The sequence below is a fragment of the Colossoma macropomum genome, unplaced genomic scaffold (genome assembly GCF_904425465.1).
Source record: "Colossoma macropomum unplaced genomic scaffold, Colossoma_macropomum, whole genome shotgun sequence".
In the NCBI taxonomy this organism is placed as follows: domain Eukaryota; kingdom Metazoa; phylum Chordata; class Actinopteri; order Characiformes; family Serrasalmidae; genus Colossoma; species Colossoma macropomum.
Genome location: NW_023494803.1, coordinates 9209728 through 9224987, shown reverse-complemented (window position 1 = coordinate 9224987; position 15260 = coordinate 9209728). Strand labels below are relative to the sequence as shown.

The 15260-nt window shown below is 38.4% G+C and overlaps 1 protein-coding gene across 1 annotated transcript in view; it reads left to right on the top strand.

The window, feature by feature from the left end:
- The window catches only part of bicc1a (BicC family RNA binding protein 1a), a 72248-nt gene that overhangs the window by 51152 nt on the left and 5836 nt on the right, over positions 1–15260 (top strand). Inside the window, exons 10-17 of the mRNA XM_036593797.1 lie at positions 1474–1738; positions 6428–6652; positions 8071–8273; positions 9026–9167; positions 9598–9739; positions 11671–11776; positions 13330–13369; positions 14116–14270. Of these exons, the coding sequence (XP_036449690.1) occupies positions 1474–1738; positions 6428–6652; positions 8071–8273; positions 9026–9167; positions 9598–9739; positions 11671–11776; positions 13330–13369; positions 14116–14270 (1278 nt within the window). The remainder of the gene's footprint in view (positions 1–1473; positions 1739–6427; positions 6653–8070; positions 8274–9025; positions 9168–9597; positions 9740–11670; positions 11777–13329; positions 13370–14115; positions 14271–15260) is intronic.

The window sequence follows — 15260 nt, the reverse complement described above, 5'->3', positions numbered from 1 at the left end:
CATTCATATAAATGAAATACAAAAGAGGCGGGGGAGAAAAAAAAATGCCACAGTATTTTGACACAGACACAATAAACTGACACATGAACTGAATAAGTTCTCTCTGGTCACTGAGTGTTTATTTGCCCAGAAAAATCACTAAAGCAGAATAAATACAAATTACATGAATACAGTAAATGGTGATTTTTACATGTCGTGTTCACTTAACCATTTTCAAACCTCTCCTCAAAGAAGTCCAGTATTATTTATTGTCATCTTCCAAAATGTGGTTTAGATAGTCAGGCCTTCATTATATTAAGTCAGGTGTGCTGTTTGAACAAACGCCTGGGGGCATCCAGGAGAAATCTGGAACCAAACTTTGTTCTTCTAACTAGCTCACAAGGTATCAACTACTTCTTTAAAATAAAATAAAAAAATGCTACTTTTTACCGTATTTGTTTTTTTTTGCATCTAAACGAATGATAAATGGTGATTTTACTGGCAAAACACACTTCTTGCCAAGATGAACCATTCTGAACAACGTGCTTAGGTGCCTACGACTGTACTGTATGTCTGCATGTCTTGCCCTTTTGATGAAAACGGGCATATGTCTTGATATTGATGCGTTGTCTACAAAGAGGCTTGAAAACAGAACCAAAGTGTATTTCTCAGGGGTGGACAGGGCCTGTTGCCCAGTCCCCTGGCCACAACATTTTATGTTTTGGCTACTAATAGTGCAGAGGCTGTGGCTGAAGTGCCCAATTGCCTTCGATTTATTTTTGTACATTTTTTCCCCTTTTAACAAACCCCAGCCAAGCTGACTTTTAACACATTCATGAATACATACAAAATAAGTGCTTTTGACTTTCCCCTGTGAGATTGTTTTGTTGCCATTGCATCAGATCAGGTTGTGTCAGAACTGTAACGTTAATGGTCAGTCCGTAGAGCTATATAGCTAATGTGGGGGCAAGGGACAGCTTCTGTCAGTTTTTCAGCAGTTTTCTAGATGTTCTTGTTATTATTACTTCATTGTAGATGTGCAGCTTTCATCCACAGCTGTGAAATGCATAGCAATCACCCCCAACTCTTCAACATTCTGAAACACTGAAACATTACTATTTTCCTGCAAATTGTTTGAAACTGATGAAGTTATACAGGACTATCACGTTAGAACCATTTTATATGTGTACCTGCAACTGTATTGGTTTTATTGTATTAAAAACAGTCCAGACTTTTGAACTGTAGTATGTAGCATTGCATGCTTCCTGGGTTCTGTTCAGTCCAGATATGTATTACTTATCAGAAGGCTAAATAAAAAGCGCATTAAGACCACTGCGATGTTGCCTAATGTTAAAAAATTGTTGTAAATATTCAATACATCACCCAGGCCTTGTTCCCTGACACTAAGTTCATACAGATTAGTTTCGTACAGATTTAGTATCTATGCATCAAAATTGGTTTTCTCACTATTTTCCTCTTTTTTCTCCCTCTCAGTCTGTGATTGTGAAGAGTGTTGAGAGGAATGCTGAAAACATGTATGAGGCTCGCAGGCTGCTGCTGGCTTTGGAAAGTGGCTGTGGAGCCTCTCCTGGTACTCCTGTTTCCATCAGTACCCCTGTTTGTCCCGTTTCTTCTGGAGCTCCTTTTACTCCTGGTACCAGCAGTGTCCCGGTTAATGGCCACAGCTCCTCTTCCCCGCTCCTCAGCCCCGTGGGACTGGATATCTTGGCCTCAGCTGGACTGGGGCTAAGCACCCTAGGTAATATAGTTTTGTAACACTTTGTTAGCCGCACATGAAGTTAGACCTGCTTTAGGCCTGCTTTGTATGAGTGAAAATGTATATCAATGGCACTTTCAGTTAATTCCTGTTGGCAAGTCACCAAACAGTGTATCCTGCATATTTGAGAAAGGATTTTCCAGGTTTTTTAACTCGTTTTTGGTACTTGTGTTCTTGAACATTGGAATTAGCAAACTGAATCTATTGTGTGCCATTATCCCCAACATCAGACTCCAAAACTTACTCTGTATTGTGAGTGTTAGCGGTGGAACACTCATTCAAACCCAGTCAGTATCATTAGCAGACTCCTTCAGAGCTAATCACAGCGTATCATTAGTGTTAGCAGGCCCACTCAAAGCCTTTGTGCATCAGCAGCCTTCAAATACTCAGGATGTAACATTAGCAGAGTTGCTGCTGAATGTTCTGTGTTGCTCCATATCTCAGTGGGTTGTAATTACTACTGTCTGTGTCAGCTGATTACAGCTTGCGCTGCCAACAAATCCAAATTTAGCTTCTGCTTTCTGTGTGTGTGTGTGTGTGTGTGTGTGTGTGTGTGTACGTGTGTGTGTTTAATAGGTATTGGTAAAAAATCCTTTATACACTGAATAGTTGCTTGTTCATGTGCCTGGCACAAATAACAGTAGAGCTAGTTTATTTCTATGTACATAAGTAGGGCTGTCACTGTCGATTATATTAGTAATCTTTTTTAAACCAGTGAATAAAAATGGATTTATGGGAACAATAAATTAAATGAAATTATGCAGAGAATTTCCAATGGCTTCAGTTTTATGTTTTGCTGTGTGAACATTTCATTAAGTACACCGCCTTGTATCCATGGGCACAGCAGTGCTGCTGGAGTTGGTAAACACTGTGTCCACTCATACACCAGAATGTCAGAGACAACAGCTCATCAGTTGCTGCACAGTTTGTGCTGGTCATCCTCTAGTCCTTTATCAGTGGTCACAGGACGCTGTTGGCTGGATATTTTTGGTTCTGACTCCAGCAGCGACACTGGGGTGTTTAAAAAAACTCCAGCAACTAACTAACACACCACCACCATGTCAGTGTCACTGTGGTGTTGAGAATGATCCACCACCCAAATAATACCTGCCCTGCTCTGGTGGTCCTGGGGAGGTCCTGACCATTGAAGAACAAGGTGTAAGGGGGCTAACGAAGTATGCAGAGAAACAGATGGACTACAGTCTGTAATTGTGGAACTACAAAGTGCTCGTATGTGGTCAGTGGAGCTGATAAATTAGACAGTGAGTGTAGATACAAGGTGGTGTATGCAATGTAGTGTTTCTCTGTGTTTTTCATATATATAGTTTAACTTTCTAAAACTTTACTTTCATATACAAGCAATTTGTAAGTACAAACATACTACAGACCTGCATTAGTGAGATCCTGCTGGTACAATTTTCCTCTTTAAGTGGTGTCCACAAAGGTGCCTGGAGTGCTTATAGCTTGATCTTGTGAGAATCTGCTAAATGCTGCTCTTTATAATGACCTGCAGATACCCTGATTATCATTTATATTTCCAACTAATCACATATCCAATCCATCAATAACAAAATTGTAAACCATTAATTTTTAAATCAAATTATCAATTTTCATTGAGTAATTGCAACAGCTCTAAAATTATGGTCAGGTTTAGAACAGTCAATCTGTGTGCGATTCTCCTTTTAAACTCTCCTTTTTTACGTAGTGATTTGTAGATTCCAAGTATATCTCCTGGCTAAAGAAAAATGGGCTGTGGACAGTTGCCCCATGCTGGTTTATGTATTTACTAGCACCAGTGGAGTACATTTGAGATTCTCAGTATCTTAGATGTTTTTCTCTCCCCAGGTCTCTCTATACTATGGCATAAATCTCAGGGTTCCCCACAGAAAAGCCTTGGCTTACGCTGCACTCCAAGGTTTTTTTTTTTCTGAATGTGGTACAGATGTCAAAACCATTTGTCCGAAATGTTCTTTTTAACCGTGGGTTATTTTGGAACCCGACAGGACTTTAGAAGTCTTTACATTAAGAATAGCATGAAACACTGTGTGACCCCAAGTAGGCAGCTCAGTTTTATTATAGTATTTTTTTTCACTAGACATCATCAAAAAAAGTAGTTTAGAGTTACAGATTTAGAAAATTCTGTTAGTTAGACTCATGTCTGGCATTAACATGCTTCTTGGGTGATCTGATTATAAGTGCGCAGCGCGAAGTACAGGTGTGAAAGGGCCCTGTTACCACTTGGTCGTTAACCTCCATCTTAAGTGATCAAATCACAAGTGGACAGCGAGATGTATAGCCGTTTACATGTGGCATTTCCGGATACATACTTATGATTGAATCCCCCAAGATGTAAAATAATGCCAGTTGTAAACAGGGCCTTGGAGATGCATTGTGGTCTGATAGCTTGAGCCAACTTGGGAGGTGCTCAAGGACACCCATGTCCACATAATCTTTGTAGTACGAAAGCATCCTGATGCGTCCTGACAGCAATGAAGGACTCGGTGGCCATTTTTGTTTGAAAATAAATGCAGTGAGAGGCTTGTGTAGTAAATGCACACCGTACCTTTCCTGCAGTCACAAAATCTGATCATAAGTGCTCACTGGAGACACATTCAAGACCTATCAAATGTCCACTTAAGGTTAGATCACTCAAGACTGATGTTAATTCCAGGTATGAACAGGGCCTTACCTAAATAAGAAGGTACTGTTTCTTTGAGGGCTGAGCCATTTTGTATTGCCATTTATTCCTGAGTGCATTGGGATTCTTTATGTCAAGCAGCATTTTTTAGAGCATATTTTCATGCCATATGCAATTTACGTTGACATCATGAGTGAAGTTGCATATCACTGTTGTCAGATAAAAACCTTGTATCTCCAAAATGGTAACTTGACAGGAGAAGGAAAAAACATACTTTACTTTTTCGTGCAAGTCAGTGGAACCAGACATTTTTCCAAGTTGGGCTGTTTCTTTTGGACCATTCATCATGAAATGTACACACAATGTAAAGAACAATAGACATTTTCAAATGATGTCAAAAACTGAAAAACGACAAAAATGGAGATGAGGTTGTGTTCCAAAAGCAGCGATATGCTAGGCTGTATCATGAATGCTGAAATAATTTGTTGGACCATTTTCTCTCCTTGGTCATTTTTCTCTCTCTCTCTCTCTCTCTCTCTCTCTCTCTCTCTCTCTCTCTCTCTCTCGCTCGCTCGCTCGCTCTCTCGCTCTCGCTCTCTCTTTCTCTCTCTCTCTCTCGCTCTCTCTCTCTCTTTCCCCTACTCCACCTCCACCTATCCCTTTCTGGTTCTGTATAGAACCATGAACACTCAAAGAAGCATTTGCGTGATTACAGAGTTCTTTTATCATGACAGATGCAGATTGATGGAAAATGTGCATGAATGTGCTGTAGGTGGTTCTATATAGATCCTTTTTGAAAAGGGTTCTGTATAGCACCCAGAAGGATTCTTCTATTGTTAAAAGCTTGACACTGTAACAGAAGAACCCTTTTGGGTGCAAAAAAGAACCATTTTCATAAATGTTCTAGATAGGACCATCTACAACAACATTCTCAGTCAGTCTGAAGAACACTTTTATGATGCAAAGAACCTTTTAATCATGCAAATGTACAAGATATTAATTCTTCAGCATCAGGAAAATAATCAGAACACGTATTTAACAGAAAAGTACACAGAAACCTAAACAAATAAATGTAATATGAAATGTGTCAGTATTTGGTGTGTCTACTCTTTACCTTTGTAACAGCTTTTATTCTTTACAGCAGAAAACTTTCTATCAAATTTTTATCCGCTTTTATTGCAGCTTCCATTTATTTAGGTCTTTGCTTTTGGTTTCTCAAAGAAATATGCCGGTATATTTTTCCACACTTCAAAAGTTCAGTTTTAGAAAACAATTGCATTTTTTGCTTCTCATGATCCACATTATTACAAACATATTCAGTGCTGTTTATGTCTGTACTCTCAAATTGCAAATGTTTGCAAATTTATTTCGTTTTCTCAGTAAGGTGTACACACTGTATCTAGAATCAGAATTGGTTTTATTGGACATGTAGCAATAAGTAAATAAATACAATGTATGAGTACTGTGAAACAGTAAAGTACCTTAAACTGTAATCTACAGGTTTTTAAAGATCTAGTAAACATTGAACTTGAAAGACTGATGTGTATTATGTAGCTCTGCTCTTAAAAGATGGTTCTTCAAGGGTTCTTTAGTGAAGAACATGGTTCTGTATAGAACCGTGAACACTCAGAGAGTCCTTTGCATGATTAAACAGTTCTTTGCATCATGAAAGGGTTCTGCAGATTAGTGGAAAATGTGCATGAATGTGCTATAGATGGTTCTATGTGGAACCTTTTTGAAGAGTGTTCTATATGGCACGGAAGAGGGTCATTCTTATAAGCTTATAAGCTTGACATTGTAACAATAGAAGAACATTTCTGGGTGCTATATAGAACCATTTTCAAAAAGGGTTTATATAGAACCATCTACAGCACATTCTCTATCAGTCTGAAGTAATCTTTCATGATGCAAAGAACCGTTTAATCATGCAAAGGGTTCTTTGAGCGTAGAACCACTTTATTTACTAAAGAACCTTTGAAGGACCAAAAGTGTAGTTTATTCAACTCCTTATGTTTCTGTCTCCTTTTCTTCAGGTCTTTTGGGTTCCTCAGGCATTTCCACTCATAATGGCTCCTCCAGCCCAAACCCAGTTCTTTCTGGACACAGTTCAGCCCTTAACTTACCTAACGGAGCTACCAGCACGCTACAGAACAGCAATCACACACACTCAAACACACCTATACACACACATACTCTCACACCATTAAACAGCCCTTCCCTCTGGACCAGTGCTCTTAGTACAGCAGACAACACTGCAGGTAAGAATAAGACTCGTGTACATTTGTTCATTTAGCAAACTTTTTTCCAGACTTGCTTAATGAAGCACATAGACAATGGATGGCACTGTAATGCAGATGAACAGGAATCATGTGAAGATTATTACGAAAATTAAACAACCCCTCAAAAACCTGACATGTCATCAGTAGTCATTGATGGCTTTTACATAAACAGACAGGATGAGTTTTGCTGGACATTTCCAATATGCCAGTAGGCATCCTTTTGCGTTTGTCTGCAGTGAATCGGAGAAATGTTAGAAAACAAAGCGTCTTCAACGCCTGGGAGTGCTGCTCGATTGATTTCTGGTGTGTAGGATAGACTACAGACAAGTTTTGTTGTAGTTAGCCTAGCTACGCCACTTGCTATTTAGCGTGTATAACTTTAGTGACTTTGGGTTCTGTTAACGTTTGATGAACCTGTTTGTGATACGTATGTAATGTGTTTACTTTATTGCTTTGTGTGTTGATTTCTCATAACACTCTGTTTGGGGTGTGCCTCTGAAAAACCTCTGTTTGGAGGGTCACGTAGCCCTAACACTTCACCCTACCCCTCTATCTCAACAAGAATTAGGACCTAGACCTAGTCCAGATGCAGAAACTTTTCAGATACTTCTGTCCATTCAGTGAACAAAGACTGGAAAATAAGTACTAGAAAAATACAATTTCTCTTATATGATAGTTAAAGTCTCACAAAGGACTAAACGCAGTTCTCCAACAGTAATGTATTGTTAAAGAGACATTCTGGCTTAAAACTCACATTTTATATTTGTAATTTTATGTCATGTTATTTGTCACAATTTTGTATCCTTTTTTTTTCACCTGCCAAGGCTATCAAAAAAACTTCAAACAAAAATCCAAAAGTTTGTCCCACTGTTAAGATACATCAACATAACATAACTATTTGTTAAATCAGAAAAATTTAGACTATTGCAGCACCACTGTAGAAGTCGAGTAAGCATGTTTACAACAGATGTAGCAGTGATTCTATTGGTCATTTTGGCCAGACTGCCCCTTTAAGATTATTTTAATTTATAAGACCATCACTGCACTTGTATTTGTGCCAGCACTTTCCTGACTGGCTCTCTTGGTGTGTTGTGTATGGAAAAAAAAGTCATTCATTCATTCATTCATTAAAATAGTTGGAAATGCTGTTTGGACTTTGGAAGCGAAAATGCAACTTGACTGGTAATCTGGCAACATTCTGCACTGCACATAAACAATGCTGTCTGCCTGCAGTGCTCCCTCTGGTGGAGATACCATTGTATGTGTGATCTCTGTTTAAATTTTATTATAGACAGGCTGACATTAATCTCATTTTCTCCCGTTTGTTTCTCTCTCTCTCTCTCTCTCTCTCTCTCTCTCTCTCTCTCTCTCTCTCTCTCTCTCTGTCTCTCTCTCAGGGTTCTCCTCTGTTCTGATGCTGCAGTCTGTCTCTCAGGGATCTCTCAGTAGTCTGCTGCTGTCTGGAGTCCACAGTTACAGTCACAGTTCTACACACAATCACACACATTCGCCTACACACGTTCATACACACACACCCTCCCCTCCGCCAGGACTCGCACCTATACACAAACCAGTGACCACAGAGCAGCTTAAAACACACGTACGTGTCTGTCTAGAATTGCTTCTGACCTATTCATGCTCCTCCAACAAATGCATTCTTTTTATCTTGGCCTGGAAACTCAACATTATGTAGCAACTCTGAAGTTTCTCATTAGCTGAAAGGATATTTTTGCTAGTATTCGGTCCAACCTGGCAACAGTTGCAAAGGAACACATTTGTGGATGGAGCAATAGATAGATCAGTAGGTTTATTATTGTATTTGTTGTGAAACAAGCAGAACGTCCTACTCTTTTAATTTCCAGTCAAAACAGCCATGAAGCCCAAGTTATTCGTTTTGTCGGTGATATTTGTGAGTAGATTAGATATGAAATAATCCATTTGCATAAAGAAGGAGAAAGTTTCTAAAACTGAGAGCAGAGTAAATGGGACTCCTAACAACCACCTGGAAGACCTGATAGACATCAAAACTGCCCCCATCAGATAAACAGCCCTTAAAGCTTTCATCTTTGAGAGAGAGGAGAAAATCAAGCCGCTTCAGATCTGGGATTACTTGGATTGTGAGAACTTTTAAACCTGAACTTTGGAGGTGTGGAAAAATATCCCTGCAGAACTGAAAGCGAGTCCCTAAATGAATGGAAACTAATGAAGGCAAACAGTGGATTAAGAATATGATATATTTAGTTTTCTGTTTTTTTTTCTGACACCGAAAAGTAAAGAGCTTGTTCTTTTTTGCTGACTGGAAACTGAATAATATTTATGTGATAATAATTTGTGTGTGTGGGTGTGTTGCAGATCCCAGGGTCTGTGTACAGAGGGATTTCATCAGTTTCTCTTACTGAATCTATGCTTGGCTCCACCCACTGTGACCCGGTCCAGGAAGTTAACGGACACAACCAATCAGAAGCTCTCTCCAGCAAATCCCGCTCAGATGAAGGTACAAATCACACATTCTAATTCACATATTCACAGTCATATACTCGCACATACTCATTCACTCACATATGTACTCAAACCCTCTGCCTTGTAGCTCCACCTTGCTGTTAGACCGTAGCTCATCTGCTGATATGCAGTTTCTGTTAATCATCCTGTGGACTTCACGAATGGTTGGTTTACGACCACAAAGGTGCTCTAGGTTGGATATTTTTTGTGGTGGGCCACTCTCAACCTAGCAGTACTTTTAATACTAGCCCATTGTTCATGACACAGTTCATTGTACCTTCTTTAAGTGGTGTAAATCTGTAAGGCAAGCAGAAGGCAGGAGGTGAAAGAAGAGAAATAGAGCAGTGAGAGAAGATTTGATTGATTACTGTAGATGTCTTCAATGATTATGACTAATTAAAATGGCTTTTCATTCTCTTTCCCAGGCTCAGATACGTTTGTTGAAGTGGGCATGCCCAGAAGCCCATCTCATTCAGCCAATGGCAGGGACCTAAAGCAGATGTTGGCATCGTCAGGGAAACGGCAAACTGTGGAGCTGCTACAAGACACCAAGAATTCCCATCTTCAGTAGGTTTAAAACCCAAACTGTACCACTACAGTGAACACGAACAATACCACAGTGTTAAAATAACTAGTGTTGCACTGATACCGATACTATATCATACTGAAGCATCTCCTGACGCGGGCGTGCACGGGAGCAGACAAAACTTAACATGTCAGCAGTATGGAATGACAAGCAGCAGTAAAAATACTCATAGCAGAATCTGTAATGGCAGTTTTTCGTGTTAAGAACATGCTAACTGAGCCACTTACCTGAACGGCAGAGCCGCTTCTTTCAGTAATCACTCCTCTGCTGCTGTGTGGTCACATACAGACTGAGTTAAGGTTATTGAGAGAGTGGAAGGACCCCCGGTGTAATGATTTAGCCTTTAGCATAGCAGCCTGCTAGCCAGGCCTGTGCGTCCACTAGCCCTGCCTGCGGTGCGCCTCCATCGGTTAGCTGTATCACTCAGCAGTGGGGTCTCGCTGCCCGTCACTTCCACCAAGCCAGAAAAAACACTGAAACTCACTAATGCAGCTTGAATGACAGTGATATTTACTGAACTGACCCTCAGAGGTGAAGCGCGATTGAACAAGATGCACACGAGACAAATTACTTGAGAAATTTGGATGTGAAACAACATTCAGCTCCATTTTTAAGCCAGAGAAGCTGCTGTGTGCTGATGTGTAAACACCACAGGTTTATCTGTACACTGTCCAGCTCTGTTTTTAACTGTTCTGCACAATAAAGAAATTTTACATGTACTTAAGTAGTTAAACATGGTTCCCATTACTAATTATATTATAGGAAATACTAATAATATATAGTAAATAAACAAAAAAAGTTCTTAAGCATCTAATAAATATAATCTAACAAATAAATGCCATCTTTCCAAGCTGAGTGTGTTATTTGTGACACAGAACATAGATTTTACCAAAATAAAATATTGTAAAATATTTTTTAAATGTAGCTGTATAAATATCAGGACTTATATGGTAGTTAGGTTAGATAGAGTTAGTATCGGTATCGGTACTCGGTGTCGGCCAGTGCTGAAGGATCAGGTATCGATCGGAACCAGAAGGTAAAAAGTGCTATCGGTGCATCTCTAAAAATAACCTTACAGCCTTACACAGCTGTGAATCACCTTTAAGGCTCTATTCCACTATTATTCTTATTTTGCTGTGCATTTAATTGATTGCATATTTTTTTAATTGCATTAAAAGAACTACAGGGTTATTTACATTGTCAGTACAAGCAATAATAATAACAATATAATAATAATGCTAAATATATTAGCGTTCAATTTATCTTCTGTTTTAATAGTTTCGTGTTGAGACCTTTTTAAGTGTTTTTTCATGTCAAAAATAGAACCAGAAATTATAAAGGTTTGTTTTTTTTCTTTTTGCAAAATAAGACAGACAACATTAACTGCTAAGTTTTATCTTCTCCAGATCGTAATAACATATATCCTCATCTACTTACAAGCACAAACTTAGGGTGGCTTGAAAGTTAAGTATCTACATGTTCTGCCAAATTTCTTTTAATTAATATAAAATTACAACATGTTTTTGTTATTAAAGATCTAAAAGCCAGCGAGGCACTGCTGTTATTGCAATGTAATACAGAAAAAATGCTCTCTACGGGTTGGTGTGCTCAGTTTGACTAAATGCAGCTGCTGTTTAAGTCAGTCTGTAATTATTTACTGTGCTCTGCTGTTTCAGAAGATTGGTTGAAGTACATAAAGTAGAATACAGTGATATGTGCTAAAGCCAGAAACCACAATTAGCCAGAAAGCCAGAAAGAGAGCAAAATAAATACAACTGATGCTTAACTTTAAAGCTCTTATTAATCCAGTATGTTAATGGGGGTCAGAAAGGTCATCTGTGTGTTAATTACTCTCCTTCTGGTCTGCTGAAGTGTCCAGTACTGAAGTGTGCCTGTTTGTGTGTGTGCGCAGTTCAGAGTGCTTGCTGTCTGATTCTGAAGCTGATGCTGTAGCTGATAAGAGAGCCCCAGGCAGTGAGAGAGCGGCAGAAAGGAACAGGCTAGCACCTCATATACAGGTACAGACAGACACAAGTATGGACATAACCTTTCATCCTTTCTTTGACTTACAGTCTTTCACATCCAGACTCACAAATAAAAATAGAGTTCTGCATGGGCATGAAATTGAAGCCTGAACTCGACTCACAGTAGAGCCATGAACACTGAAAATAACCTGAACCCGCTTTTGTGCACCAACAGAGATGGATTACAAGCTTTTAGTTTTACAGAGCTTTGCTTTTTTACTAAGAGAGTTGATGGACATAAAATGTGATGCTGGAATAAACTGACATTTACACATTATAATTAGAGATGGGCAATATGACAATATTTTCTGAACATTGTGATAGGTTGTGTTATTGTGATAAAATGTTTTTGTGAGCATATTGTGGATACTGTCAGTATCTAAGAACACTGACCAACTGCATGCTTCATTACAAAGAGAGCAGAATTAATCCTGTTTTACTGGATTTAGTGCAGTACAATGTGTGGGTCATTGAATATAAATCTTGTGGGACTACTTGATACGTATTGTGATCGTATCATGTAAATGTTTTTTTTTTTTTTTTTTTCAGCATGTCACCAACCCATATCTGTAGTACACTAAGATACTAATAAGTATTTATTATCAGTAGTAGTGGGCGATATACTGATTCCTCCAGCATACTAGTTGAAATTCTTCTTAAAGTTTGTCATTGTTATACTATTATGCAGCAAATAAGCTGAAATAACACAATATTTACAGCGTAAAAACCAAGCTAATTCCCTCGCCTCCCATGTCGTGTTTTGCAAGGTAAGTTAGTCCAGTTTGTTGTTGAAGGAGCAGACATCAGAATGTAATGAGTTAAGAGGGGGAAAGAGTGGAAGGAAAATCTCTCTTGTCATTAGCCTTTAGCCTGCCATGGAGACTAGCCAGCTTTCTGCTCGCACCAGACGCAAAGCATTATTTAGCAACTTTTTGCCAGGGTCAGAGAAGCCGCTGTGTGCTTACATGCTTTATCTCATTAGGGTCAGAAAGCAGTATTGACATCCATCTATATCCGTCTGCATATATATTTTCCTAAAAATATTTTAGATTTACTTTAGTTGTTATATATATATTTCTTATTAAATGTGAAGTGACATCACATAACAATACATCATTGTTAACCTTCTTACCAAAAAGCTTTACTTAAGTATTCAGAATAGTTCAATTTATATATATTGAGGCCATCAAATACCTTAATTATACCATAATGTAATTTTGGTCATACTGTTCACTACTAGTTATCAGTATATTTGTGTGGAGTTCTTGCTTGTACCTTGCAGAGTAAGTAAGAACCCCCTCACCCCATTAAAAATGTGTTTGACAATACAAATGCAACAAAAACAACACATTGAGAGAACAAACAACTTTCTATTTTGAATGCTATAGACTAAAATGACAATCTGAAATATATTGTCAGACCCCGTCTGGCTCGGTTCAGTTAGTAGACCTCCTAATACACACAGAAACAAGCAGTTGTCTCCTCTAACCTGATTCTCTGATTTTTATTTATTTAATTTTTTTTTATTTATTTATTTTTTTCTTCAGGCCTACGACTATGAGCAGAAGAAGCTACTCGCTACTAAAGGTTAGTGCTGATTTCTTCACACATTTAGGCTATGTTCATATTACAAGCCTCATTGCCCAATACTATTTTTTTGGTCGGAATTAGCAAGCAGAACAAGCTTTTATCACAGAGATAATTTTGCTTTCATCTCTCAGCTGCTCTCATTATTAAGAGTAAGAAAAAGGAGGGAAAAAAGTCAGGTATAATGCTTTTGCAGTGTTTACTGGCACCAGCTTAGACAGTGCTGCCACATTAACTCTGAATGATGGTGCTTGGTCAGTGGGAACACATGCATTCCAGTGTGATCATTCTCAAGCATGGCTACAGATTGGACGTGTGTCTGATCTAGGACCACAAATGAAAGTGAGTCCGATTTTATTTGAAGTTCAGATTTTAAAATGAACACGTTTAAAGGATTTAAAATAATAAACTGATCAGGTTGTGATTCTTACATACACTCAAATTACAGCTGATATTCTGCACTTTATCCTTACAGTGATTGTTTTATAGTCATTGTTTCATTTCAAATCCAGTGTACTGGAGTACATGGTAAAACCAGCAAAAATCCTCTAATTATTTACAGACTGCCCGGTATGTTTTAAAGCAGTGTTTTACAGTTCCAAATGAACCCTTTTGCTGCACAGTTTTCAGAGTTCACAGAGTTCCCCCTAAAACATGAACTGTTCTCTCTAGTTATCAAATTCCTCATGAGTTAGAGACGGCTTAGTGCTGAGAAAACATATGCGGTGCTATTGTGTCTGTCTCAGCCATGCTGAAAAAGCCAGTGGTGACGGAGGTGCGGACCCCCACCAACACCTGGAGTGGACTGGGCTTCTCCAAGTCTATGCCTGCAGAGAGCATCAAGCAGCTACGCAGAGCCAGTCATGCAGCTTATAAACCTGCGGTCAGAACTACGTACGAGGTATTTAAGCACACAGGCTCACATGAGCATCTACACAGGTCTGACGATGGAGCATGGAAACCCCCCTGATTTCTACACATCGCTGCTGTCAGAACAAAACCTTGTATCTCTATTTTGTCATTTTAAAATTTTTTTGACATAATTTGAAAATGCCTGTATCTTTAAATCGTGTGTAAATTTCATGATGACTGAACCCAAAGGACTGACTCTAAATGACTTGGAAAAACGTCTGGTTCCATTGACTTGCACTAAAATTAAAGTATGTTTTTTCCTTTTCCTGTAAAGTTACCATTTTGGAGATATGAGGTTGTATTCCGACAGCAGCGAAATGCTTCTAAGATTAGATAATTGAACAAATTAGTTGACGGCAGTTAATTCTGTAACAGAGTAAATGTAATTTAAAATATATTGTTTGAGTGACAAACCCAGTTTAGTATGAAATTGTAGTAAACAGTCCAACAACCTGAGTACTAGAGCTGCACTGTAATTTGATTAGTAGCGAACAACATTGTTTCTGAAAAGGAAAAAACTGATTTGTCTGTTTGACTCGTGACCTTTGCAGTGTCCATGTCAGTGTGAAAGTGATTGCAAAAAAAATTAAATAATCGTTTTTGTTTGTTCCCTGATTTATTTATTTATTTATTTATTTTTTAACAGCACAGACTCTTTCAGACACAAACACTGCTATAGTAGTGTTTTATACAACTCCTCACACTACACTCACCTACCATTTTAAATTGCTATATATATAGACATCTGGTAAATAAATACTTAAATGTAATTTTTCAAAACATAAATTGTATATTTTAGGTATGTACTGAAAATGGTTGAAACTGGCAGTGGTTCGCACAGAGACGTTGAAGCGTTTTGAGCTACAGCTGATAAACAGTGAAACACAAACACAGTCTAGTAAAGCTGTTGCTCTGTGACATAATTGACAATGATTTTTAGGATTAACTGAAATTCTTTAATAGAAATCACATGAATAAC